Genomic DNA, 26,805 nt, shown 5'->3' with positions numbered 1-26,805 from the left:
CTGGATGGTCTCTCCCCTATTTAGCTTTGTCCGTGAGACAGTGGTTCTCAATATTTTTCTTGAGATTGCGCAGTGATTTCCTCTGCAGAATGGTGTTTTTAATGCAGTGCCACCTGAGGGCCTAAAGATCATGGCCATTCAGTAATAGTTTTGGGCTTTGTCTCCTGCATACATATATTTTTTCAGATTCTCTAAATCTTTTAATGATATTACGTCCCATAGATAATGAAATCCCCAAGTTCTTTGCTATTTTAAGTTGAGAAGTGTTATTCTTGAATGTTCATGTGGAACCAAGTTGTGTCACTGACCTTTTGCCAGTTAGCCTCTTTAGTTGAGATATTCCACCAGGTGTTTTTTTAAGTAGTCCCTGTTCTAACATTTTTGAAATGCATTGCTAGCATCAAAATGAGCATATATTTTTCAAACAACAATAAATTTGCTGTTTTTTTTCAAATGTGGGGTTTAAATGCTTTGCATATTTTTAAAAATAATTTGAACTGTAGGGTATAAAGGATTTGCCCTATGTATTAACATTTTTTCACAGCATCCCAACTTTTTGGAAACATATTGTATATTTCAATAATTTAATTATGCATACATTTAAAAAGATTAAATTCCCTTTTGAAATTTGAGATTAAACATATTTTTGATCAATTTTGACCAGAGACTGTCAGAAAGAATTCATAATTGTTATGAAATATTAAAATTGATTTACCTTATGTACCATTTATTTGCTCATTATTATGTGTTCATGCTTAATCTTGTTTTTCTGCAGTGCTGGACAGGCCATAGCTAATCTGCTGTCACTTTTATTTTGACATTCTTCTGCTGCATTTGGTTGAAAACACTATTGATTTGTGGCTGCTGTGGAACAGTAGGCAGTGGTTTTGACGGCTGCCTGGCTGAGATGTGATTCAGAGAATCGTGGATTGGCTGCAGTAATGGGCTCATGGCCGGTCAGTCGGCCGGTCATTCGCAGCAGGCTTCTGCTGAATTGCCACACAGCTGCTCGGCCTCTTCAGAAAGGGGCAGGCTCAGCTCAGAGGCTCTCAACGTGTCCCCTTCACACACTCCCAGCATCATCAGCATCAAGCTCTCACTTCCTCAGTGCTTTATGACTTTAGCCCAAAACAATGATGTATTTCTCTACACAACTGCCATCGTTCATCAATATTTATTTACATACATATAATTCTCCACTGCATGAAATGAAGTGCGACAGTCTGGAGCAGCTGTTCATGGGTCTAAGGTCACTGTGCCTGATGCAAGGCATGGGACAAAAGGGGTAAAAAGCCATATTTATTTGTGGAGTTCTTTTCTCTTTGTTTGAGTACACATCAAATAAAAAATAATTGAGTGCATTAGCATATTAATTTTAACATATGAAGCTCATACTAATTCTCAAACTATAAAATAAATTATTTATGTTCTGCTATGTCTAAAGACATGGGATAAAATGCAGTGTTAACGGAACACTAGGTAGTATATTTATTTTCTACTCCAGGCTTAGCACTTAGCACTGTAGAAACTGCACTATGTAACTTCAGCAGGAGTGTAGGAACCCTTACCTAGTGTTCCAATAAATGAGTACTTCAGAATTTTCCCACTCCCTTGTTTGATTATATCCAATCACTGTGCTGGATCCAGTGCTGTTTAGACAGGGGACAGTGGTGCTGTGTTGTTTGATCCTTGTGGTAGGTTGACGAAAGCACCTCACCGTTGTTTTAACACCACCGGAGACCTGTGAAAACTTGTAGAAAATGGATAAAGTTTGGGTCCTTTTTGAAGTATTAGAAATAAGTTTATGGACATAATGTGTATATCACACAGTCTTATCAGTTATTAGAAAGTGAAGCTCCTTCATGGTATTTTCATATTGCTGTTGAAAACAAACCATGGGACAGCTGTCTGTTTGAGTCGTTTGGAACAGGGTTTTTCATTTCCAGGTGACCAAAGCCCAGAAGGAACACAAACCAATACTCCGGCCTGTCCTCTCCCCAAGGATAAACCTAGCTCTTCTGTTTCATGGCTGAGAGAGAAGATGAACGTGACCTACTTAAGAGCTCCCATAAATTCAACTTAGCTGAGTCTGCCACTTAGAATGACCTTAGCTCAAAGCAACAATAAACACCAAGAGTGCAGCAGGTGCAGCAGTGCTTTCATTTCGCTCACTTCAATTATGTATCATCTCTTATTCATACGCCTGCATACGATGCGTAATTCAAAAGCAAATTATGTGTATGAACGACAACTCTGGAAATAATCACGGGAAGGAAATGGACGTTAGGACCCGGTGGCCATCTTTTCTAGTCCTTTTCTAGTTTTCTAGTTCTCGTTTCTAATCTTTTTTAGTTGACTCCAGGGGATGGTACCTGTCAAACGTAGTAAAGAAAGCCTCAAGAGATGGGCTTTAATGTATAGATACAGTAATATCTGTTCAAAACAGCACAGGCCATAACCGGTACATACTCCGACAGCAGGTGCTGAGGTGGGTTGTAAAGGAAGTAGGTTTATTTCACACAGCTGCAGGAGAGAGATATCTATACCCAGTGATTTCTTTACTGAACCAGTAATGAAGCAATTATGTCAGTGGAATGTGTCACTGAGCATTGTAAAACGGACGCATGCTTTCACATTTACCCAGTGCTAATCAGTGGACTTGTCAGATTAGGTAAAGTCATTACATTTATTGCCCTTAATCATTTTATTAGCCCTTAAAAATGTTATTAGATTATGGCTCGTATTTGAGCCAATGAAGTACCGTTGTGCAGCAGAGAATTTGTTACAATCTAAATTTAAAGCGTATTAAATTAAATTCCATTAGCTTTTCTTTATTACTTTTAATAATTCAGCCTTTAGTGGTAAGATTCACATTAATCTGGATGTGAATGTAAACGTGAGCACCGTCAAAATAATTTACCATATACAGATTTCATTTGTTTTCATTTGATGAATGTAACAAAAAAGGCTACATTTTAATGTATTTATATTCATTTTAATGTATTTGAAGGAACGCTATGTAATATATTTACTTAAAAATTACAATTAATTCTTATAATTTGTGGTACTCCACTGTCCTGCAATAGAGAGAAGAAAGCCTCTACCATTGTTAATTTGGGTTCAGCTCTTCAGAAACTGCGCTATGTAATTTTGGAGGACAGTGAGAACCAAACTTTGCCATTGCTGTCAGTACAGTGCTGTAAAAATAAAATTACACAAAGGGTTAGCTCCAGGAGGAAAATAAACAAATTAATTTCAGGGTCAAGGTGGGTTCGGAGCCCACCCGGAATTGTTAGCACAGGAACACACCCTGGAGGGTGCACAGTTCGACCCACACTTACACCTATGGACACTTTTGAGTCGCCAATCCATCTACGAATGTGTGTTTTTGGACTATGTGAGGAAACCGGTGCACTCGGAGGGAACCCACGCGGACACAGGAAGAACCCACCACACTCCTCACAGACAGTCACCTGGAGGAAACCCATGCGGACACAGGGAGAACACACCACACTCCTCACAGACAGTCACCTGGAGGAAACCCACGCGGACACGGAGAACACACCACACTCCTCACAGACAGTCACCTGGAGGAAACCCATGCGGACACAGGGAGAACACACCACACTCCTCACAGACAGTCACCTGGAGGAAACCCACGCGGACACAGGGAGAACACACGACACTCCTCACAGACAGTCACCTGGAGGAAACCCACGCGGACACAGGGAGAACACACCACACTCCTCACAGACAGTCACCTGGAGGAAACCCGCGCGGACACAGGGAGAACACACCACACTCCTCACAGACAGTCACTCAGAGGAAACCCACGCGGACACAGGGAGAACACACCACACTCCTCACAGACAGTCACCCGGAGGAAACCCACACGGACACAGGGAGAACGCACCACACTCATCACAGACAGTCACCTGGAGGAAACCCGCGCGGACACAGGGAGAACACACCACACACCTCACAGACAGTCACCCGGAGGAAACCCGCGTGGACACAGAGAGAACACACCACACTCCTCATAGACAGTCACCTGGAGGAAACCCATGCGGACACAGGGAGAACACACCACACTCCTCACAGACAGTTACCTGGAGGAAACCCATGCGGACACAGGGAGAACACACCACACTCCTCCCAGACAGTCACCTGGAGGAAACCCATGCGGACACAGGGAGAACACACCACACTCCTCACAGACAGTCACCTGGAGGAAACCCATGCGGACACAGGGAGAACACACCACACTCCTCACAGACAATCACCTGGAGGAAACCCACGCGGACACAGGGAGAACACACCACACTCCTCACAGACAGTCACCTGGAGGAAACCCACGCGGACACAGGGAGAACACACCACACACCTCACAGACAGTCACCTGGAGGAAACCCATGCGGACACAGGGAGAACACACCACACTCCTCACAGACAGTCACTCAGAGAAAACCCACGCGAACACAGGGAGAACGCACCACACTCATCACAGACAGTCACCGGGAGGAAACCCGCGCGGACACAGGGAGAACACACCACACTCCTCATAGACAGTCACCTGGAGCAGGACCAGAACCCACAACCTCCAGGTCCCTGGAGCTGTGTGACTGCGACACCACCTGCTGCGCCTCCACGCTGCCCCTAAACGATTAACAATGTTTTCTATTCTTTTGAGCTCAAACCAGATGTCTTGAATAGTGGCAGAAAATGGTTTTGCTGACCATTTTGCTGAACTGGTTTTGTATCTAAAAGCAGGTTTGTGTCTTTCCAGTATTTGATGGCAAATTGACATTTGAGTAGTTGCTGGATTTGGTATTAGTGGAGCCAACAGGGGGTGCTATCTCTGTGTTTGGTGTTGATCCCACTGCCTGTAGTGAACAAATGTGGCCGTCCTTTGGATGAGAGGTAAAACCAGAGGTATATAGTGTTTAACAAACCATGTGCACACTGAGGAAGTCACTGAGCAAAACAACATGTAGGTATTATTTACAGCAGTGAACAACTGCAAGGTTTTAATATCTTCAGTGGCCAAAATATTAATCTATACACCCTGAATATTTTTCCACTCCAGTTTCCACCATAGCCAGTCCCATCACTAATCCTGTGATGTATTAAATGTAACTCTCTGTGAGGTATTAAATGGTGTGTGAACCTTTAATGGCTTTGTTTAAGGCTTGTCTGTGTTCCATATAAGAATCGAAATCCATAAACCCTTTCCTTTGCCCATACTTCCTTTCTTGCAGCTGACAAGACAAATTACAAACAGTAGAGTAAATGTACAGTGTAATAAAACGGGTAATAATACCCTTTCTTTCTTTACGCCTGAGCATTTATTACATCATTTATGACAACTCTCACTGCTGTATTCCCAGACTAATAAATATGCGCCACGGGACCAAATGGTCTTACTCCCTTCCATGATATAAACAGCCATAACAGCTGAGTGTGCAACCTGTATTGTATACAATATATCTGCAAAAGATTGTGGACACCTGCACCTCATCCAGCGTTTCTTATGATCTTGAGGCTAAAAAGACTTTGTAGTTGCATAGTTTGCTCAAAAACTTTTCCCCAGTAAAAATTCATTTAAGTTCTTGTATTACGTTTGCTCATATGTCTGAAATCACCGAAGCTTCAGGTCAGCGTATCCAATGACAAGTATAGGCACCATGTACTGAGCTAAGGAGCAGTAGAACTTCATTCTCTGAAGTGACAGAGCAATATCCAGTGCTTTTGGGATGAGTGGGAGTCGTCATTGTGAATGTGTGAGCAACTTAAGTTTTATCAAGACCTGAGTTTACTAAGTGCAGTGGTAATGTTCCAATAAAACCTTCCTAGAGGTTTCATTTATAGGACAAATGTATCATGTAAATTCATGTAATGAAAAAAAAGGCATAGTGTCTAAAATAGTCATGTAATAAAAAAGTAGTAGCAGTGAAAGTGTTGATCATGCATCAATCCATTACTAAATTATGGCTTGATTTTTTTCTTTTAGAAACAAATTTTTATTTACAAACCCCATTTCCAACAATATCTGGAGGGTTGTAGATCTAGCTCGTGATTATATAATGTTATTTTATTCTCCTTACATTTTGTTTGCTTAGTTTTGTTCAAATTAGGCCATGAAATGCTTTACCGATGCTTACTTCATGTAATTAAAATGTAAATTTCTTCTTTACGGCACTTCTTGAGGGCCGCATTAAACTAGCAGTTGCTTTTCTATACTTCTTATGATAATGTCATTTCAAATATCTAAAATATTCCACAGAATTAGGCTTAGTCATTGCCTTAAACATGCCTGCATGACCAACAGTGTTATGAAAGTACGTGTTAGTCATCCATTGGGTATGGAATGTTTGCTGTATATATCACCACTGCTGAATACACAGCAGTGATGTAAATGCTTCTCTGAGCAAAGTGTTTTTTTTTAATGGGTTTTTGAGACTTCGACTCAAGCCTGAGTTAAGCTTTGCTGCTTTATTTCGTATTGGAAACAAAGAGTTGAAAAGAATACTATATTGGGAAGATGGTGACAAACAGTTGATATATTTAACCCCATCCCACCATCTTAGTCATGTCCAGTCCTTTCTACATCACATGTTGCTATGCATCTTGGAGTGTGAAGACTAGGGCTGAGTTACATGAAATCAGCCTCTGTACCTTGTTTCCATTTCCACTGATGAAAATGTGAGATGTTTCTTCCATATACACTATACATTCTACACTATATTGCCAAAAGTATTCATTCATCCACCCAAAACCATTGAATTATGGTGTTGCGATCACTGTATAGAGCCAAGCACCTAGGTGTGCAAACTGCCTTTACAAACATTTCTGAAAGGATGGGTTGGTCTCAGGAGCTCAGTGAATTCCAGCATTGTACCATGATAGGATGCCACCAGTGCAATGTCCAGTCATGAAATTTCCTTGCCACTGAAGTGGAGACGTGTTCTATGGAGTGATGAATCACGCTTCTCCATCTGGCAATCTGATAGACTGGGTTTGGCAGTTGCAAGGAGAACTGTACTTGTGTGACTGCATTGTGTCAAGAGTAAAGTTTAGTAGAAGGGGGATTATGGTGTGGAGTTGTTTTTCAAAAGTTGGGCTTGGCCTTATATTTCCAGTGAAGGGAACTAACACTTCGGCATACCAAGAGATTTTAAACAAGGTCATGCTCCTAACTTTGTGGGAACAGTTTGGGGACAGCCCCTTCCTGTTACAACATGACTGTGCACCAGTGCATAAAGCAAGGTCCATAAAGTCATGAATGAGCAAGTTTGGTGTTGAGGCATTTGACTGACCTCAACACACTGTCATAGCTGAAAAGGGAGGGCCCTTGGATTAAGAATGGGAGGTCACTCAAGTTCATATGTGTACAAAGGCTTTCAAGCTAATACTTTTGGCAGTATAGTGTATGTCTAAAATGCATTGGGATGCACTGGAGCAGCTGTCAAGCACGCCCTAGAGGGGTATAAAGCCCCCAAGTTTGTGCAACTGCATTCTCAAAGTTCTGGTGCACTATTCAGTGTCTTTGGGTTGAGTTGGAGTGGTGTTTATGATCCTGAACTAATCGCCTGACATCAGTACCACATCTTTGTAAACCACAAATCAAGATATTTTACAGATTGCAAGCATATTCTATTGCTATCATCCAGTTAATGCTTAATCCTGACCAAGTCATACACAGCATCGGTTGCTGCACGCAGATATAATGAGCATTCTAGGTCTGTGTCTATGTGAATAAGGACAGGACTCACTCTGGTTCTGCCTATTCTGGTTGAGCCATCTGTTGCGCTGCTTATACAACATCCAGTTGTCTCTGAGACTGCAATACCTTAAAGAGCCATTTCTACATTAGTATTTTCAGTGGAGCTGATTCCATGTGTAATGAGTGTAAGAACGAGGTCATCTTAATGTTTTCATCACTGTCCAACGATAAACATGCGTCTACATTTTTGTAGATATTTAGTTTACTTTTGAACTCAGCAGCTGTCTGCATATTGTGTGAAAATTTCATGATGAATGCACCAATAGAAATGCTCCAAAATGGCGTGCAAACATTTTAATCATTTGTTATTCCATACACTGCATCGATTGAGGCAGAAATTCCTCACCAAATCCACATTCCTTAGTGTCCCAGGTGTCCTTGGCCATGTGCGGAGCATGATGGGGTAAATGAAGAATTCATATCGAGGCTGTTTGCCCTGTGGACTGTGGGGGTAATACACCACAGATTTGCAAATATGCTGAGGAACCCCTAGGCAGTTATTTTCTTTATGTGTCTGGTTTCCTGAGTAAGCTGCATGGGAAAGATAGTGTGCTGAAAAAGCTGTTATGATATATGACGTATTACAAAAGTTCATAAATATATTGACTTTGTGTAATATGTGCAAATGGTCAACTGTTTCTAACAGGAACCAAGAACATAATGAGATTTGAGAATTTATTTCTATTGGTTCATTCATCATGAAATATTCACACAAAACAATCCACAAAAATGGAGATAAATGTTTATCTTAGGACAACGACAGTATGTGAGAGGTTTCCATTGATGTGTAGGAGAACATTGAGGTTTTAGAGAGGGATATACAAAACTTTAACTATTTGTATCCTCATTTCCCCAGTTATTAAACATTGTAATTAAAATGAAATATTACGTAAAACAGTGGTAAAAATAGCTATGTTCCAACTGTATTTTCTTTGTGATGTCAGTTAATTAAAGCTTCAAGATTTTCAAATCACAGATTTTCTTTATTATTGCATGTCTTTTCTGGAGATGGGGTTTGTATGTTCTTCTTCTTCTTCTTCTTCATCTTCTTTTTGCCTTTCACATTTCCACTGTTTAACATCTTTCAGATTTTAGCAATGTCGCTAATGTTTAGAGCTCTCAAAACTGGATAAAATTAAGGAACAAAATTAATGTGTATATCTATATATGTTCAGCACATGCACAATGCAAATTTTGCCTTCCCCTAATAATCATGTATTTTTTATGCACATTTTGAACCTGTAAATGAAACATGCTAATGTTTACACAAAGCACATAAATAGTCCTCTTTGGTAATGTGATGATGTAGAACGCAGTGGGGTGGGTGGTTTCTTACTTTAAAATATATGTCTCACTCTGTAAAGCATGTGCATTGTTGAGAGTGATTGTATCTGACAGGTGAATGAATAATTCTTCTTGATTTAATGTAGCAATCAAATTAATTAATTCATTCATCCATTCATTCATTCATTCTCTGTAACCCTTATCCAGTTAAGGGTCACGGTGGGTCCAGAGCCTACCTGGAATAATTGGGCGCAAGGCGGGAATACACCCTGCAGGGGGCGCCAGTCCTTCACAGGGCGACACACACACTCACACATTCACTCACACCTACGGACACTTTTAAGTCACCAATACACCTACCAACGTGTGTTTTTGGACTGTGGGAGGAAACCGGAGCACCCGGAGGAAACCCACACAAACACAGGAAGAACACACCAAACTCCTCACAGACAGTCACCCGAAGCGGGAATCGAACCCACAACCTACCTGCTGCGCCACCGTGCTGCCCTAGCAATAAAATGTAATTTAAAAAAAAACAAATCCTGTATTGGTTACTTAAAACTTGGTATTTAAAATGTACTTGTACTTGTGAACATAGTTTTTGGTGTAAAGCATACTGGGTAACACAGGTTTTGTCATTTGACTGATGTAGCAGATATGGGAAGTTGACATTCTCCTCCATTGTATTGATCTAGAGGCTGTGGGTGTCTTCACATGTCTCTGAAGCATGTCCTTTCTCTAAGCCCCCTTTTCACACAGCATAGTGCCAGCCTGTACAGCACAGTCTGTCACTTGATGTGTCAGTTGATGACAGAGATGTAGGTGTATGCGCTGACACACACCCACACACAAACATGCATTTTAGCACCTGTTCTTTTAAATGAGAACAAGCAACGGCTCAGTTCAGCCAGATTGCCCAGGAGTGAGGATCGAGTAGAAACAACACAGGTCTTTAGCCGTTTTGGCTTGGTTTTCTTCCTTCTCCATTCTTGTTTTCATCAAAAGTATTACGTCCCAGTAAGCAAGGAACATCCCTGGTATATATAGTCAGTTATATCTATATATAAATAGTCAGTTCATCAAGGATATATTTTATATGTCAGTGGATGTCCAAAATCTATCTTTTTTTCTTTCATTCATTGTCTGTAACCACTTATCCAGGTCAGGGTCGGGGTGGGTCCGTAGCCCACCTGGAATAAAATCGATTTTAACAAGTCAGTTAATTTGTGGCCGATCAATAACGTCAGTGGACGTCCAAAATGCATTTAAAACAAGTAATTTAATTCGGGACTATTTAATAACATCACAGGACATCCAAAAGAACGCCTTTAATGCGACTCAGTTAGTCGTTGTTTCAATTTTCAACCTTAAGAATACGTTGATTAGACAGACAGCAGTCAGGTACGTTATTACCACGTTGAATCAAATGCTAAATGTTTACTGGGGTACTATTATTTCTGTCATGTTTGTGTCTCTCAGTTTAACCTCGTTTTTTTGCCCTCAAATAAAACATGAGTCCAGCAGTGTGACTGGAGAGATTCAGACAAAGGGATGGGTTAACTCTAAAGTCTCTGCACACTGTTTAAAAGAGCAATCTGTAGGATATTTACTGCACTTAGTCATAAAATGTCCAGGGTGTGTGATCACAGATTAAGGACACATTCTAAGCTAAAACACTGCTGCCTCTCACAGCATTGCTAAAGCAGTATATTCTCTTTGAGAAGTGCCCAGTCCGGGGCAGAGCTGTGATCCCGCCCTCCGAGGTCCTGCCTGTGTCGTCCTCTGTCCAATCATTGTACAGTTCACCGTGTGGCCAGGTTTACAAACAGTGTTAGAGTTGTTATATTTTACCAGACCCAAAAAGTCCCACTGCCCTTCTAAAAATCTCTGTGACCTGACATTTGAAAGGTGCCAGAAGTGTGTTTTGTGTGTTTTATACGAAGAAGGTGAATAATAACATGATTGAAAAGTGTAAATACCATTGTGTGTGTTTTAAACAAATTCAGGAGTAAGAATTGTGTTTGAAAAGCCTCGCATATTCACCTGTTTAAGGTGGAATGGAGAAATCAAGCTTGGTAGTACACAGCAAATATAAGCGTTTACTAGTAGGTAGATGTTTTAGCGACATGATGTGCACTTGGTCGTGTGTTTTTAATGGCTAAAATGGGAAATAAGAAGTGTTTCAAAACAAGATTTGTTTATAAATCCTAGCGCTAGCTTTAGCTTTGCATAGCTGTTTAATGTGGAAATGAGTGTTCAATAAGAAGCTAGAGAAAAAAGCAAATATGACTCTTAAATAGACCCATTTAAGGTGGAACTAAATGCTTGAATACAGAAATTGTGAATAGTTGTTTGAATAATACAGTTGGTTTGTGTGATTTAAATGGATAAAGTGGAATAACAGTTGCTTCAGAAAGTTTCAAAAGCTATAGCACTAGCTTCAGCTCTTAAGGTCGAACAGAGAATTCAAGAACCTGGTGAAAAACGGCAATAAAACTCATAAACGAACACATGTAAGGTGGAACAAAAGGTTTAACTAAAAAAATTGTGGATGAGATCTGCCTCCTAAACGACATTTATGGTGGAAGGGAAAGTCGCTAAGTAACTCCAGCCTTGTCTAGTCAAAATATTTCAGGTGGATTTGGACAGTAAAGGCATGTAAATGCAGGGAAATGGAGGCCATGTCTTCACTTTTTTGCATAGATAGATGTTTTAGTGAAATGATGAACACTTTTCTGTGTAAATTTGTTGATTATGGTACATTCTTCTTAGCTATCACGGCCCAAGTTCTTAAATTCGTCTCTTGCTTGTTTGTTCAGTTTTCCTCAAACTGGCAACCTGCTTGAGCGATCACATCTGACAGCTCTCTCCACTGTTTTGAAACTGTTTGTAGTTCCGATTTTAAACGCTTGGTATCAATATTACAAATTGCACCTTTAAGCACAAACTCAACTGTTTACTTAACTTAGGCCACCCACAAAAAAGTGACTGGCTTGGATTATTTCATGCTTAGTGGGTTGGTAGTAGGGTGACCAGACGTCCTCTTTTACCCGGACCTCTTTTTCAGACTTAAAAAATGTCCGGGCAGAATTTCACAAACGTCCGGGATTTTGTTTTTCTAGCGGTTACATAGAACTTTGAGAAACTAGTCCCGCCCTCCCCTACTCCGATTGGTTCGCTTGAGTGAGAAGGGGGCGTGGTGAAGTAGCCTAAAATCTTCTGATTGGACTGTCTGACTGTAGAGCTACAACCCCCCCACCCCCCGGAGCTGTGTCCTCTTTTTCACCATCTCAGATCTGGTCACCCTAGTTGGTAGGCACTCCACATGCCCATATTAATGAGCTAATGCAGTGAAAATGTGATTTTTACATAATATTTCTCCACTCTTTGGAGCAAAAGCTGCTTCTTTCATGCTCTGCACGCTTGTGATTCTTGTGAGAGATGCACTTTATTAAAAAGAAAAGCTACAATTACAATCACTTTCATAAACATTGGTTGCTGTTGTTTAGTGGTTAAAATAATCATTTTAAAGGTAAAAAGAAAAATAGCCACTGAGGCATGCCTAATTTAAAGCCCATGTATTAACAAGGCCAGGTTTGATGTCAGGATAACGATAAACCCCTTCAAACGTTACAGAGCTGAAATGAGATTTGAGGTTTAAAGCCAATATGGAACAGACAGACTTAAAGCTGTGCAGTTGGCACTCAAAATGCTCCCCAGAGCTTTAACTGAGACGGCCTGGAACAGCCAGGGGATGATTGGCAGGTCTAAGGGATCTTGAGTTGAAGTTAAGGGAGAGTAGGTCAGTGGCCAGGCTGTTAAGAGCTTTAAAACCAATTACTAGAACGGTTTTAAGGGGATCTGAGATGAAGAGCGGAGGGAGGGAGTGGAGAGAACCTAGAACTGGGGTAGAGTGTTCCTTTTTTTTAGTCTATATCTGGGTTCGTGGTTCGTACAATTGTTTGAACAAATGTTTTTCTGAAGATATGTAGTAAATCCAATTATTTGTTTGACATTCATTATAAATAATTAGGATCCATTGTGCACCTTTGCTGTTGCCATCAAATACTCATAGTAAAGTTCCAAAATCGAATTTAGCGGCCCTCGCTGAGGTTTAGAAACTGCAGCAATGAAGGACAAACTACCTGTTAATCGCCTTTATTTCAGAAGAAATGTTAGTTGAGAAGGTGTTCATGTATGTTGTTTTACAACTCAAGTCCAAAAAAAGGCAGGGTCATTATATAAAATGAAATAAAACAAGAATCTGTGATTTTTTTAAAATTATTATTCTGTTGAAACTTTATTTAACTGTCTAAATGTTGCCTGCAACAGACCCCAAATAAACTTTGGATAGAGGCATTTTTACTATTGTCTTATATCACCTTTCCTTTCAAGTGCACTCTTTAATCATTTGGGATACTAATTGTTGCTGTTTTGTAGACTTTTTGCCCATTTTACAAGACTTCAGCTGCTCAAAACTCTGTGGGCGTAGTTAGTAGCGTCTAATTATCCTCTTGTGATGCACAAAACATTTGTGGACTGCAGACAGGCCAGCCACGCACATACGCTCTATGTCTACAAAGGTATGCTATAATAGCATATGTGTAGAATGAAGTTTGACAATGTCTTGCTGAAATAACCATGGACTTTCCATGATGAGACTTCCTTGATGGCAGCAAATATCTGTCTAATGTCTCCATAATGTACATCAATGGTACATTCATGAACATGGGCAACATATAGGACTTATGTCGACATCTCAGCAAACAGTGTACTTGGGCATATATATATATATTCATTATCTTTCATTATGGGCGCAAAGCAGGAACACACCATGGAGGGGGCATCTGTCCTTCACAGGGCAACACTCACTCACACCTACGTACACTTCTGAGTCACCAATCCACCAACCAACGTGTGTTTTTGGACTGTGGGATGAAACCGGAGCACCTGGAGGAAACCCACGCAAACTCAGGAAGAACACACCAACTCCTCACAGACAGTCACCCGGAGCTGGACTTGAACCCACAACCTCCAGGCCCCTGGAGCTGTGTGACCCCGTTGTTAGCTGGATTGGTGACTCAAAAAGTGTCCGTAGGTGTGAGTGTGTGTGTGCCAACCTGTGAAGGACTGGCGCCCCCTCCAGGGTGTGTTCCTGCCTTGCGTCCAGAGATTCCGGGTAGGCTCTGGACCCACCGCGACCCTGAACTGGATGAGCAGTTATGAATGAATGAATGAATGAATATCTCTGTAGGCTAGAGACCAGCAACTGGCAGAGACATACGCAGTAAGTAGGTGGATACAAGCAAGTGGGAGGTTATTGTTAGGGTTAGGTGACACACTGCTTTGATTCTCAACTACAGCTGGAATCGAATCTTTGATAGCATTTGATTTTAAACAAAGTGGCACCACTACTATAGACAGAGCGACATGAAACAGTGCTAAATAGAGTTGAATCACTTTTTACATTTTATTTCTAAGAGCTGTTCTAGAGTCATCTCCAGCTCTTTTGCCATTGACTCTCCATTTTTAGGTGAATATAGCTTTTAGAGATTTTAAAAACAGGTATGGCTCTGGTCATCACCGCTGTGAGTTAGGAACTGTCTCTGGAATCGAGAATTCGCCAGTAAATAATTTTAAATTACATTGTTTATCTCTTAACCATTTAATTATGTAGAAATGGAACATGGAATGAGATTGTGAAGGTGCTGCCCAGATGAGGTATTATCCTGTAGATGGTGCTGTAGATCAAAGCCATTGAATTGGAGGCTTTTAAATATATTTTTTAAAATATTTATTTATTTTTTTTGGCCAATATGTGCAGCATGATGACCCAAAATCAGCACATTATGTAGGGCTGGTTTGCCAGAATGGGATGCTGAAATTGGTAACTACGGTTAGTTTACGTCATTACGCTTATGTGCTTTTTGTTTTGTAGAGAATCCTTGTAGGGGAAAAATAAAGCAAAAACATTTTACAGACACCAATATGGTTTCCAATATACAGCCCTCCATGTAGCCCTCTCTCTGGACTAATCAAAGCTTTGGTGCGGTCATCGTGTAAGTGTTTGTATAATACTGTACTAGTTCATTGAAGCTGCAGCCGGCCCACCGCGCTCCCATCTCTAATTTCCTTGCCTGTGTATCCACATAGCCATATTCTATGTTCCCTGGATGTGCGAGTGTGCTCTGACTATAAATGACCTCCTTAGTGCATTATGTTGGGGACTCTGCTTTCAGCATGTCCCCAAGCTTTCACTGGATGACTCAGGCTAATCATATAAATAATGAATTGTGCATTAGAGCCTCATTGCAACATGGCAAACAGGAAAGAGATATAATAGCTGTGTGATGGACTTTTTTGGGGGGAGTGGCAGGTGTGAGTTTCTCTTGATTGACTGGTTATCAGAATGAAATGACAGATTTGGTTGGTGCGATAGTCCCCTGCTTTCTTCCACGTGGCTTTTCCACATCTCTCTGTAGCACTGAAGTTCCCCTGTCGGAAAAAGTGTAAAGAGATGTGCTTCTCAAACATGCGTCCCTTATGGCACAAGTTCTACAAAGAGTTAACACACAGGAGGCTAAATTTCTACATTAAGTCTTGGCTGTAGGCTTCAGCCTGAGCTTCAATAAAACTGCATATCTCTAAAACTTCCGGGCGGCACGGTGGCGCAGCAGGTACCTCCAGGGACCTGTAGGTTGGGGGTTCGAGTCCCGCTCCGGGTGACTGTCTGTGAGGAGTTTGGTGTGTTCTCCCTGTGTCTGCGTGGGTTTCCTCTGGGTGACTGTCTGTGAGGAGTTTGGTGTGTTCTCCCTGTGTCTGTGTGGGTTTCCTCCGGCGGTCCAAAAACACAGTTTAGTAGGTGGATTGGCAACTCAAAAGTGTCTGTGAGTGTGTGTCGCCCTGTGAAGGACTCCGGCCCTGTGACGCCCTCCAGGCTGCGTTCCTGTGATGTACCCAGTGATTCTGGTTAGTCTCTGGACCCACCGTGACCCTGAACTGATAGACAGTTACAGACGATGAATGAACATTACAAACTTTTACTGAACTTTAAACGTGCGGCGCATCTCATGAGAATAATGAAAGCACACACACACACACACACACAATTAAGCATGAATACGCTATGCTCACGATTCCTAAAATCTGAATGATTTAATGATTTAAACCAAAACTCAGGTACTTTTGATCCGATATTATCCCCAAGAACAGAACAAATTGAAGCGTGCTTTTGCAGCACTGGTTCCTGGATGGAACTCATAATGAATGCAGTGACAAATAAATCCTTCTCACTCGCTATTTTTAAACAACTTGATGTTTTAGGTTATTTTTTGGTCAATAAATTCAAATTGTCATTTTTAATACTACAATGCAGTTCCATGAAAGGACAAAAGAGCTGGAGAATTGAGAATTTTTGATTAAAATAGAGTCGCCTTGAAGGAAAGCTTTTAAGTTGATGTCGGGAAACATTTGCTGATGTTGGATGTTTACTTCTGGATTACAAAGACAGCTCTCACTCTAATTAATATTATATTGATAAATATCGGAACAAGCTTCATCTCTCAAGAACATGCAGTTCCACTGCTTCAAACTCCCACACTGGGGGGCTTTATACCCCTCTAGGCAAAGCTTGCAATGGAGCATGTTTACCTTGCCTTGTTTTTGTATTTATTGAAAATGAACTTTTAAAGTTTATTAAAGTAATAAAAAGTAATCACAAGGGGCCTGGGTTTGTGTGTTCGAGCCCTGCTCCGGGTGACTGTCAGTGAGGAGTTTTCTCCCTGTGTCCTTGTGGGTTTCCTCCGGGTGCTCCGGGTTCCTCCGACAGTCCAAAAACACACGCTGGTAGGTGGATTGGTGACTCCAAAGTGTCCGTAAGTGTGAGTGAATGTGTGTGTATGTCGCCCTGTGAAGGACTAGCGCCCCCTCCAGGTTGTGTTCCCGCCTTGCACCCAGTGATTCCATGTAGGCTCCGGACACCGGGACCCCCCGTTTTTTAATATTTTATATTTAATATATATTTATATATTATTATTACCACTTCTACGCTCATGGTCCTTTCTCTCAGCTCCACTGTCCGTACATGTCAGGGTGGTGTGATGAGGAGATTCAGGGAGGCGGACACACTCGCTATAACACGGAAGGTTTAATAAAGGGGAATAACAAAACAAACGGACCTTAAGTTAAACACGAAAACACGGAATAACACTAAAATGGACTGGGGCAGGAAACAGGCAGGAAACAACGAACGAGGCACGAGAAACATGAAACCCAACACACAAAGAAACGAAACGAGCAAGAGAAACAACAGGATCCACAAAGAAACAAAAACTCAAAATGACCGATCCCAGGAAGTGAGGAAAGAGGGCTTAAATACATGAACTAACTAGACACACCTGACACGGATAACGAGAGACAATGACAAAGAGGCGGAACGAAGGCGGAGCTAGGAATGAACATAAACAAAGCCATGTGCAGGGATAGGAAAACAACAAAGAGAGAGCCCAATAGAAAGGGGAAAACAAACCAGAAAGTGTCAGTACAGGAGCACAATACCAATGTAGTCAATGATTTGCTCTGCATTACTTGTTACCCTCAAATTCTACCCGGTTCCCTCTTTATTTCTAAATTATATTTAATCCTCAATTCCATCATTCCATTCAAGTTGAAATGCAAACCACAATAATTGGGCTGTAGTTTAGCTGTGGGTCATGGGCAGCTGCTCTAAAGCATTCCATTGTGTGTCTTGCCGTTTTGGGCTCCTAAACTGAAACTGAATCCCATGTATTATCTCTTGAGGTATCCTTTCTGTCATGAAGGGAATTAATTGACTTATACTGGGACTTGAGCTAGGGATCATGCCTTTGCTTTTGATCATGCTTTTATTATCAGCTGTCAGTCATGATGAGACTCATATAGCCCCTTAAAAATGGATCATACTCAACCCAGATCCTGGTCAAGATGCCATAAATACCTTTGACATTTTTATCTATCTTTTAACTGTACCATATTTAAGTCAGGTCATATATTCAACACTCTGAAATGATTCCTACTGTCAGACTCCGCCTCCCTCGGCATCTTATCTGTCTGGTTGCCTTTGTATTTCTCTCAGTCCACTGCCGCTTTGTCTTCACCTCACTCTCCACCCTGTCTCCTCGCTAGTCCCACATTCCCAGTCAGTGTTTCCCAGTAGTGATGCAATAAAGCCTTTTGAAGAAGCTGGATTCTGCGCATGTGTAACATACTGTGACGTGACTGGAGATGGGGAATTGGGACACAGCCATACTGCCTTTTTATGTTCTTTATTAATTATACCCTAACATAGGGTAGGCATAGGGAATAGAACAAGTGTCCAAAGCAGTGTTTGGGCTCACTCTGTAGCGAGATTCAGAGGCAGTACATGCCAGCACCCACACCTCTCTACAACACCATGAACACATCTCAGTACACACCAAGTACAATCACACACACAAAATAAAAACCCCAAAAAACACTTTTGAACATAAAGGACAAGCTGGGAATTTGTGCTTTTTTTTTTGTAAAACAAACAAACTCTTCGCATTCTCTTGCATGTGCATGAGAGGAATGTTTATGCAAAACATTCAGGGTCGCGGTGGGTCTGGAGCCCACCCGGAATCACTGGGCACAAGGCAGGAGCACACCCTCGAGGGGGCGCCAGTCCTTTATAGGGCGACACACACGCTCACATTCACTCACACCTGTGGACACTTTTGAGTCACCAATCCAGCTACCAACATGTGTTCTTGGATTGTGGGAAGAAACCGGAGCACCCGGAGGAAACCCACGCGGACACAGGGAGAACTCACAACCTCCAGGTCCCTGGACCCATGTGTCTATGACACTACCTGCTGCACCATTGTGCCGCCCAGCAGGTCTACACTGTAAAAAAATAACATGTCATTTTCCAGGGAAACTCTTACAGTATACATTTCATTTAAATACAGAACATTGTTGTGGACTGAAAAGCATTATGGGTAACTTTCCTGGAATTATATCGCCCCATTTTCTAAGTACGGTAGCTTACTGCTAATACCAAAGGATGCTGGGAGACACTTGGAACTTGAAGAGTTTGACTTGAGTTTGCTTCCTAATTTATTTTTTGCTCAAAGTTAAAAGAGTTAATATTACATTATTAGCTAGTATATTTATATTACAGCAGTGTACTGTATTTTTATTATAGTATAAGTACTGTAAAATCAGCACAATACTGGCTAAAGTGCAGCCAGTGAACCACTGTACATTTTTTCCAGTGTAGATATGCCATGACTGGCTGATAATATTACACTCTGCACAGTTTACTAAAGTCTGAGCAAATTACATAAACAGTGGACACCTGCTCGTCCAATATTTCAAGGCCAGTAATGGTCAGTGTATCTATCTCTGTTGCAGTAGCAGCGTCTACTCTTCTAGGAAGCTTTAGACTAAATCTTGGAACATTCCTGTCAGGATTTGATGGAAGTCCTCTAAAGGAACCTTACGTGTTGCTGGATGATTAGTTCTGTATCACCAACACTATCAGTAACTACAGCAGCACTGCTGTGTCTGTTCCACTGGTTCCAGTACAACACACACTAACACACCACCACATCAGATTCAGTGCATCGCTGAGAATGATCCAGCAACCAAATCATACCTGCTCTGTGGTGGTCCTGTGGGGGTCATAGTGTTATATTACTGTGCTATGTCTCAGGGGCCTGGGTCTCTTGCCTAGCCATCTGGCTTTGAGCTTGGTTTGATGTTATCCTTGACTTTTTATTTTATTTTATTTTTTTTGTCTCACAACCTTGGTTCACTTTTTACCAGGATACATCACCATGGCAACTTATGCTGCACGGTTAACTTGCTCCAAGGCAGATTAGGTTTGAGGTTTCTGATCATGAACAGCTCTTATTGAGCTTTAGACCATACTGGGACAGCCTTCTGACAGAAGTGAACCCCTCCCGTCGTTTTTAGAACCATTTGTCCCCCCAAGTGATGTTTGTGGTGTCAGTAACATAAAACGATCACTCTTCAGCAGGGAATACACCTTCTACTCTCTTACAGTGGGGTCTGAAAGGCTGAGACTGCTATTTAAAATGGTCTATTTTTCATTCTTTCATAATTATTTCTGGCCTTTGATTCATGGTTCATTGTTTGTTTCCAAACATTTTTGCTCAAATGTATTTTCTAATAGCCCCTTCCAGGGTGTGTTCCCGCCTTGCACCCAGTGATTCCAGGTAGACTCCGGACTCACCGCAGCCCTGATTTTAAATTTTACATTTAAGGACTGTTTTGTTTACAGTACATTTGTGTTAAAAATATACACTGTAAAAAACATGGTATTTACATAAAAATAACAAAGAACCATTGTTTTGCTATAAAATTAACGTGTAAATTTTGTGACAAATTAGAGAAAGGAGACTGAGATATAGCCATATTTAGATATAGCCAAACTGCATCCTGTATTAAGCCCTTAAAAGGAGATATTGCTGAATGTTCGGTATCTGGGTGCCACACGCGGAACACAGGCTGATGGTGAACTTTCCTGACCAACACATGTCTCAACATAATATGCACAGAAACACAAACACACACAGTAATCACCACAATGCAACCCAAAATCAGTAAGTCTCAAAGACAGAAAAAAACAAAGAAACTCTGAAAAGCACAGAAAATATGGAGAAGCAAAGCATGCTGGGAGCTCCCTAATGAGTCTCAGCTCCTCCCAGGCCTTGGACACTTGTACCGCCCCCTAATGGTTTGTGTGTTTAACAGTGAAATAATGTATTTTTTACAGTAAAGAGATGTAAAAAATTGTATTTTGGCTGATAAAAGTATTTAAGGTATTTCACTGTTTTGAACCTTTTTAGAGTTTACAGTCATTTACTGTCACGGTTTTACAGTTTTCCACCGTAAAATTCACAGAGATTTTTTACAGTGTATAAACATTTCTTCTCCAGCTGATAAAGAGTAACAATCAAATGTTGAATCAATAGCACACATTTAAATCATTATTTATTAACTGGCAAAACTAGGCATTGGATGATAACCTCAAATAATAAGGAATGCCACAAAGAGAGAGATTTGGAAATAGTTAAAACCAACACATTTACACACACAATATCACACTTACTGAAATAATGTTATTTGTTTTTATTCCAATGTTATTGGGCGTTATGTGTTTTTTTTTTTAGCAAATAACACACATACTGCTCAGATAAATAGCTTTTTAATCTCGCAATCTCTGATGACTAAAACTTTTGCACAGTATTGTATGTCAATAAATCATGTGTATAGTAACTACTACAACAAACCAGATTAAGCTGAAGGTAAGGAGATGGAAAAGAACTGTGTTGCATATAGAGCTGGTATGAAGGCTAATAAAACATCTCGCAGCCTTGGCTGAAAACTCAGCTCACTCACTTCAATCACTCACTCACTCATCTTTAGCAGGCTGACATCTCTCCACAAGAGGGCATCTTCCACAGCTCATCTTTTTGATGATTCATAAATGCAGGGCTTTACTTCAGTAACATTGTTAGACCTTGTTTCATTTCCTTTATCATTCTAAATGGTGCTTTGACACAACGAAGTCATATCAAACACTGTATTTGTGTCGCTATTGTTGCAGGAATGTTACAGCTCTCAGGAGACCCTGGAAGCAGAGGTCGTTTCTCCTTCAAACACTGAGTCTATTCAAGTACGCAGATTGTCCTCCAGAAGCCTGCAGCTACCCCCACTGGTCTTCAGACAGGCTGAGCAGAATGACTGGGAGCGCAAAGATGGAGAGTCTATCCCGCGGCCCACCACTCTGGCAATTCGCATCCCACCACTCATCGCTATCACCTCAGCAGACACCAGCGGGTGAGCACTAAGTATCACTTTACAGATTCACTGGGGCTGTAGGTTCTTACTGTGAAGTAGTGCAGGAATAGTGGAGGACTGATGTGGAAAATATCGGTCATTTGTCTGTAAAAATACAACCGGAAGACCACTGAGATACTGAAGATCACTTAACTGAGAGGCAAACACTGGAAATCAGGCAATTTTCCACTCAGAATGCTTTTCTATTAGCAAAATGTGGTGCTATTCAGTGCCTCACATCAGTGACAATGTGTCCTTGTTTTCATTATACAGGGGCAAATAACATCATGTTTACTTTTTAGAGCATTATTGAGTGTTCTCCATTATAAAATGACCACGTAAGAGAACTAACAATTGGCAGTTATTGTGCAGTTAATTTCAAAACCACGTTATTCATAGCTACACACGATTTTAGCCGGCTGTTATTATGATGGACTCATTTCATTAGCAAACTTGACTTTAAGTGACAACTTCTTACATCCACCTTCTACTTTTTTGCTGCCATCCTCACTCGCTTTTGACACCAATGTGTCAGTAATACTCGCTTATGGCTGGAAAGTTTTCCTTCCAGTTTTGGCGCTGCTAGCAACCAAAATAAAGAGACTAACGTGACAGCAGGGCAAGGAACAGCCAATCACAGTAATCATATGTGTTAAGAGGAGGTAGGACTCGAGTACAGAATGTGATTTAACCCTTTCTGCACCTCTAGGTTAATGAGACATTGACAGATTGGGTTTTTTTTTTGGAGGGAATCAAATTATTGGTGGAGACAATTCAATAATCGCTGGGTATTGGTGGGGACATGTCACCCCGTCCATGATAATTCTATGCCCTTGTATGACTCTATGGTGAGGATTTGATATCAGTGCAAGTGTCCTCAGGGTTCAGTGTGTACTGTGCATCATTTGCTGTAGCAGGATTACATTATCAGTTTGTCGGTTCGAGTAGGCTCTATATCACTTAGTGAAGTTGTCTCCTTTTCAAATAGCTTTGAATTGTATTAAGTGGAAATCGACCAAGTGAAGCGGTCAGTAAGGTCACTATAGAAACAGCGGGCTGTTTTGTTGTCCTTGCTCTCCCTATGTGACCCTGAGCAGTGGAGCAGCTGAGGACGTGGACTGAGCTTTTAAGGACAGATGGTTCCTATGGCTGGATGAGGCCCTTCTTGAATGGAAGAGGGGAAGATGAATAAGAATTTCTTCCTTTACGTGGGGTCAAATTACATTTGCATTTACATTCACTCAGGTGGTATGTGTATATAATGACTAATAAGGACAATATAAAGAAAGGGTTCTTAAAAATGTGATATTGTTTTTAGACAAATCTTCTAAAGAGTGATTTCCAAGGAAATCAAGCTCCAAATTTGAAACTGGACAAGTTGTGGTAAAAATATATCTATTTATTCAATGGTCAGGACCCCCACAGGAGCAAAAACACGGCAGGTAGCATTTGGTTGGTGGATCATTCTCAGCGCTTTAATGACACTGTTGTGGTGGCGATGTGTTAGAGTGTGTTGTGCTAGTACGGGTGGATCAGACACAGAAGTGCTGATTTAAAGCCCTCAATTTCACTGCTGGACCACCATCTAAATATATCCAGCCAACAGCACCCTGTGTCCACTGATGAAGGACTAGAGGACGACGAGGTATGTCTTGCAGAGTGGATACTGAATGGACACAATGTTTAAAAACTCGAGTATCACTGCTGTATCTGACCCACTTGTATCAGCCCAACACACACTAACCCACCGCCACCATGTCATTGGTCACTGCAGCGCTGAGAATGATCCATCACCCAAATCATACCTGCTCTGTGGGGGTCCTGACCATTGAAATGCACCCCTATGGTCAGTGTAAATACAGTGTAGATGAGTGTAGATGCAAGGTAGGTGTTCCTAATCCAGTGACCATTTAGTGAATGTAGATATTTGGCCATTCTGTCTTTGTAAAATACAGCTTTTCCTGTTTTAACACCACACACACTCAACAAACAGTAAATTAATGTTGATTCTGAGTGGAAAATGAACAAATGAAAAGGTGGTCTCTATTATTTGTACAATGCTATATGTTACACCTCTCAATAATCCTCAGTAATCTTTCTGGCATAAGCACATTTCCTAAGATTATTGTCCTATTTTTACATGCAGCTATTTTGTACACATGTCTAAAATAATGTCTGATAATAGGAGCACCTCTTTAAGGTTGACACGACCCTGCTGAAGCTTTGTAGCCTGAGTGTATTAATGACAAAAAGGTAATAGCAAACTTACCATGTTATTTAAACTCTATACAATGGAACAAATCACTTGTTTTTTCTGGAATATTCTCTTTGAACACAGCTTCTGATAGTTGAGAAGATCATAACCGTGTAATGGTTTCGCGAAAATGTGACCTTATGGCTTTATTAAGCTTTAATTGCCTTGGAAAACTGAGAGTGATATTCTACATTATTTGTTTCCATGTCTGCACCTTCATGGTAATATATTGCAGTCCTGAACAAATACAGAATGACACACTCTCTCCATTTTCCTCTTTTGTTGAATGTGCTCTTTTATACAGAATAAAAAGATTGGGGAAAAAAATCAGACGCTCCCCGCTGCTCACAATCAATGTCCTCCAGCAGCTATTCTCTGAAAAACTGCTTCATACCCGCCCTAAAATGTATTTTTAGGCCAGTCTGCCATATTGTGTTTTAGACGTCCTTTTCTAACAGCTGATTAGAGTCATAGAGTCAAGCCATATTTTTTTTCGTAAGAATGCCTCCTTCCATTAAATTTCAAATGCCTACCAAAGCTTTTTCTGAATTGAGCTGTTTTTTAAACCAAACTTGAGGTAACCAAGAAATGATTCCTGTTATTTTGAAACAAATATAGCACTGCTACTGTGTTCTTAGCATTGAATAGAGCAGTGTATCTGATAACATGTGAGCACCATTTCTGGATGTGTTCAGTTTTCCAAGCACTGGAGAGTGAGTTGCCAGTTTACTAGGCATAATAACACTGTATACTACATTATACACTTTGACACCCTTTATAAATAATGAATTCTGATGCTGGACGCTTAATCCCCTTTCTCCCCTTGTCCTTATTACTTAGCCATACCCCTCCATTTTACCTAGGGGTGAGGTGTCTCAATTCTTGTTTGGAAAGAGCAGTAGGGCTATAAACCCCTTAAAACACTTGAAAGGGTGGGTTACGAATGCCTTGTCGGAATCACTGACAAGACGGCCACGCAAGCAACCAAAAAAAAGCCACTTTACTATCTCACTAGTAGATATGAACATCATTAGTAAATTTTCAGTTCCACATTCAATTATGAAGCAATTACTTTCTAGCGCCTGTGGCTACTGCAACTTTTAAGGTGGAACTGGAATTTTCTAACACAAAGCTGCAGAACAAACTGAAGCATAGCTCGTTTTTTATTTGTGGTCTGATGACGTATCAGGCTCCTGAATGTTTGTCCCATTTCATAGGGGAAGATTTTTAACACTACACCCTGTACCTCGTTTTTAATCGGCAAGATAACACTCGAAAACATAGGATAGGGTTAAAATCAAGAAATGGGACTCACCCATAGATCCCTGAAAAAATCCATGAGAAAATCTGAAATGCCACATCATCAGCCAACTTCAATCCCAGATATGATTTCCGGTGTTGCCTGAGCCCTTAAAGCCAGGTGTCCAAGTGAGGACAGTTGTCCTTGCTCTTTTGGTGGGCAGGATGGCCTCACACTCTATCCCTCCATCACACAAGCACAGTGTTATCTAACATAGGCTTTTGTTTCCTGGCATAGCAGGTATGTGTCATTAGCGTACATCTCCAGAGCGAGGAGATATCCAGTTGCATTGTGCCACAGTTTGAAAAGTGGCAGTGACTAACTTCACTTCTCCCAGACTATCGTGGTGTAACTTGTAACAACTAATGAATAAGGTGCTCTGAAGCAGCTGTACATGAGCCCAATCTCCAGTGTTGATCAGAGGGTTATAAAGCCCCCAAGACATTGGCTTGTGGAGCAGTGGACCTGCGTTATTTACATTGTCTGTAAAGTGCCATCTCAGTATATGAAAAGATGTTTAGCTAACCTCTGACCTTGTATTAGCACTCATATTGTTGAGAATTGTTGAAGACAAGACCTTCAGAAAACTGCAATTCTGAGGGGGTATTTTTCTTCTTTTTTGACAGATATAATGTCTTGAAAATATCATAAATCAGGATCTTAGAAAAGCAAACTAAATGAAGAGCCTTTCCTCTGCCTCAGCTGTGGGTATATGCGGAATCTATCTTCTCGCTCCATCTGAACTAAGCTGAAAGCTGAATAAAATTTGTGAGGCTTCCAGCATGGTCTCACAGCATACTTCAACTTTAGAGCCGATAAACTTGACTTATTTATTATTCGGTCAGTGGGGGGGCTTAACTCTTACTGAATTCTTCAAGAGAGATGACACATTTATCTTACACAAATCGCTGACTTCATTAAAGACTTGGCTTATTCTGGTCCACTGATCTCCCAGCTGGTGAAGACTGCCGTCAGGGCTCTGGGCTGCTTTCAGATCAGTGTTGCTCATCCTAGCACTTTGTGTTTTTTTTGCATGGCACTATATAATCAATCCACTCAATCAGCGTCATTACAGCTGACCTTTGGTAGATGTCTTACTCCTATACTTCCAGCCTGGAATACCAAATTACCAAGAATCAATAGACTGCTTCCACTCGTTACACTAGACTATGTAAGGGAAGTGACTGTGACTTCTCTCTTGATCTTTTAAATCAGGCTGATGGCTAGTCTTACTGAGCGTGATGTGTTATTTTAAAAAGAACATCTGGAAACAACAATAAGAAATCATTCCTTTGTTGGTGGAGTGTAGACTTGCTTGGG

The 26,805-nt window shown here is 41.0% G+C and overlaps 1 protein-coding gene across 1 annotated transcript in view; it reads left to right on the top strand.

The window, feature by feature from the left end:
* The window catches only part of LOC136674370 (3',5'-cyclic-AMP phosphodiesterase 4D-like), a 280,825-nt gene that overhangs the window by 28,311 nt on the left and 225,709 nt on the right, over positions 1-26,805 (top strand). The window contains exon 3 of the mRNA XM_066650364.1: positions 21,699-21,931. Coding sequence (XP_066506461.1) covers positions 21,699-21,931 — 233 coding nt within the window. The remainder of the gene's footprint in view (positions 1-21,698; positions 21,932-26,805) is intronic.

The sequence above is a fragment of the Hoplias malabaricus genome, chromosome 18 (assembly GCF_029633855.1).
Source record: "Hoplias malabaricus isolate fHopMal1 chromosome 18, fHopMal1.hap1, whole genome shotgun sequence".
NCBI classification, from domain to species: Eukaryota; Metazoa; Chordata; class Actinopteri; order Characiformes; family Erythrinidae; genus Hoplias; species Hoplias malabaricus.
The sequence above is the reverse complement of the archived record's forward strand: the minus strand, read 5'-3'. Positions and strand labels throughout refer to the sequence as shown.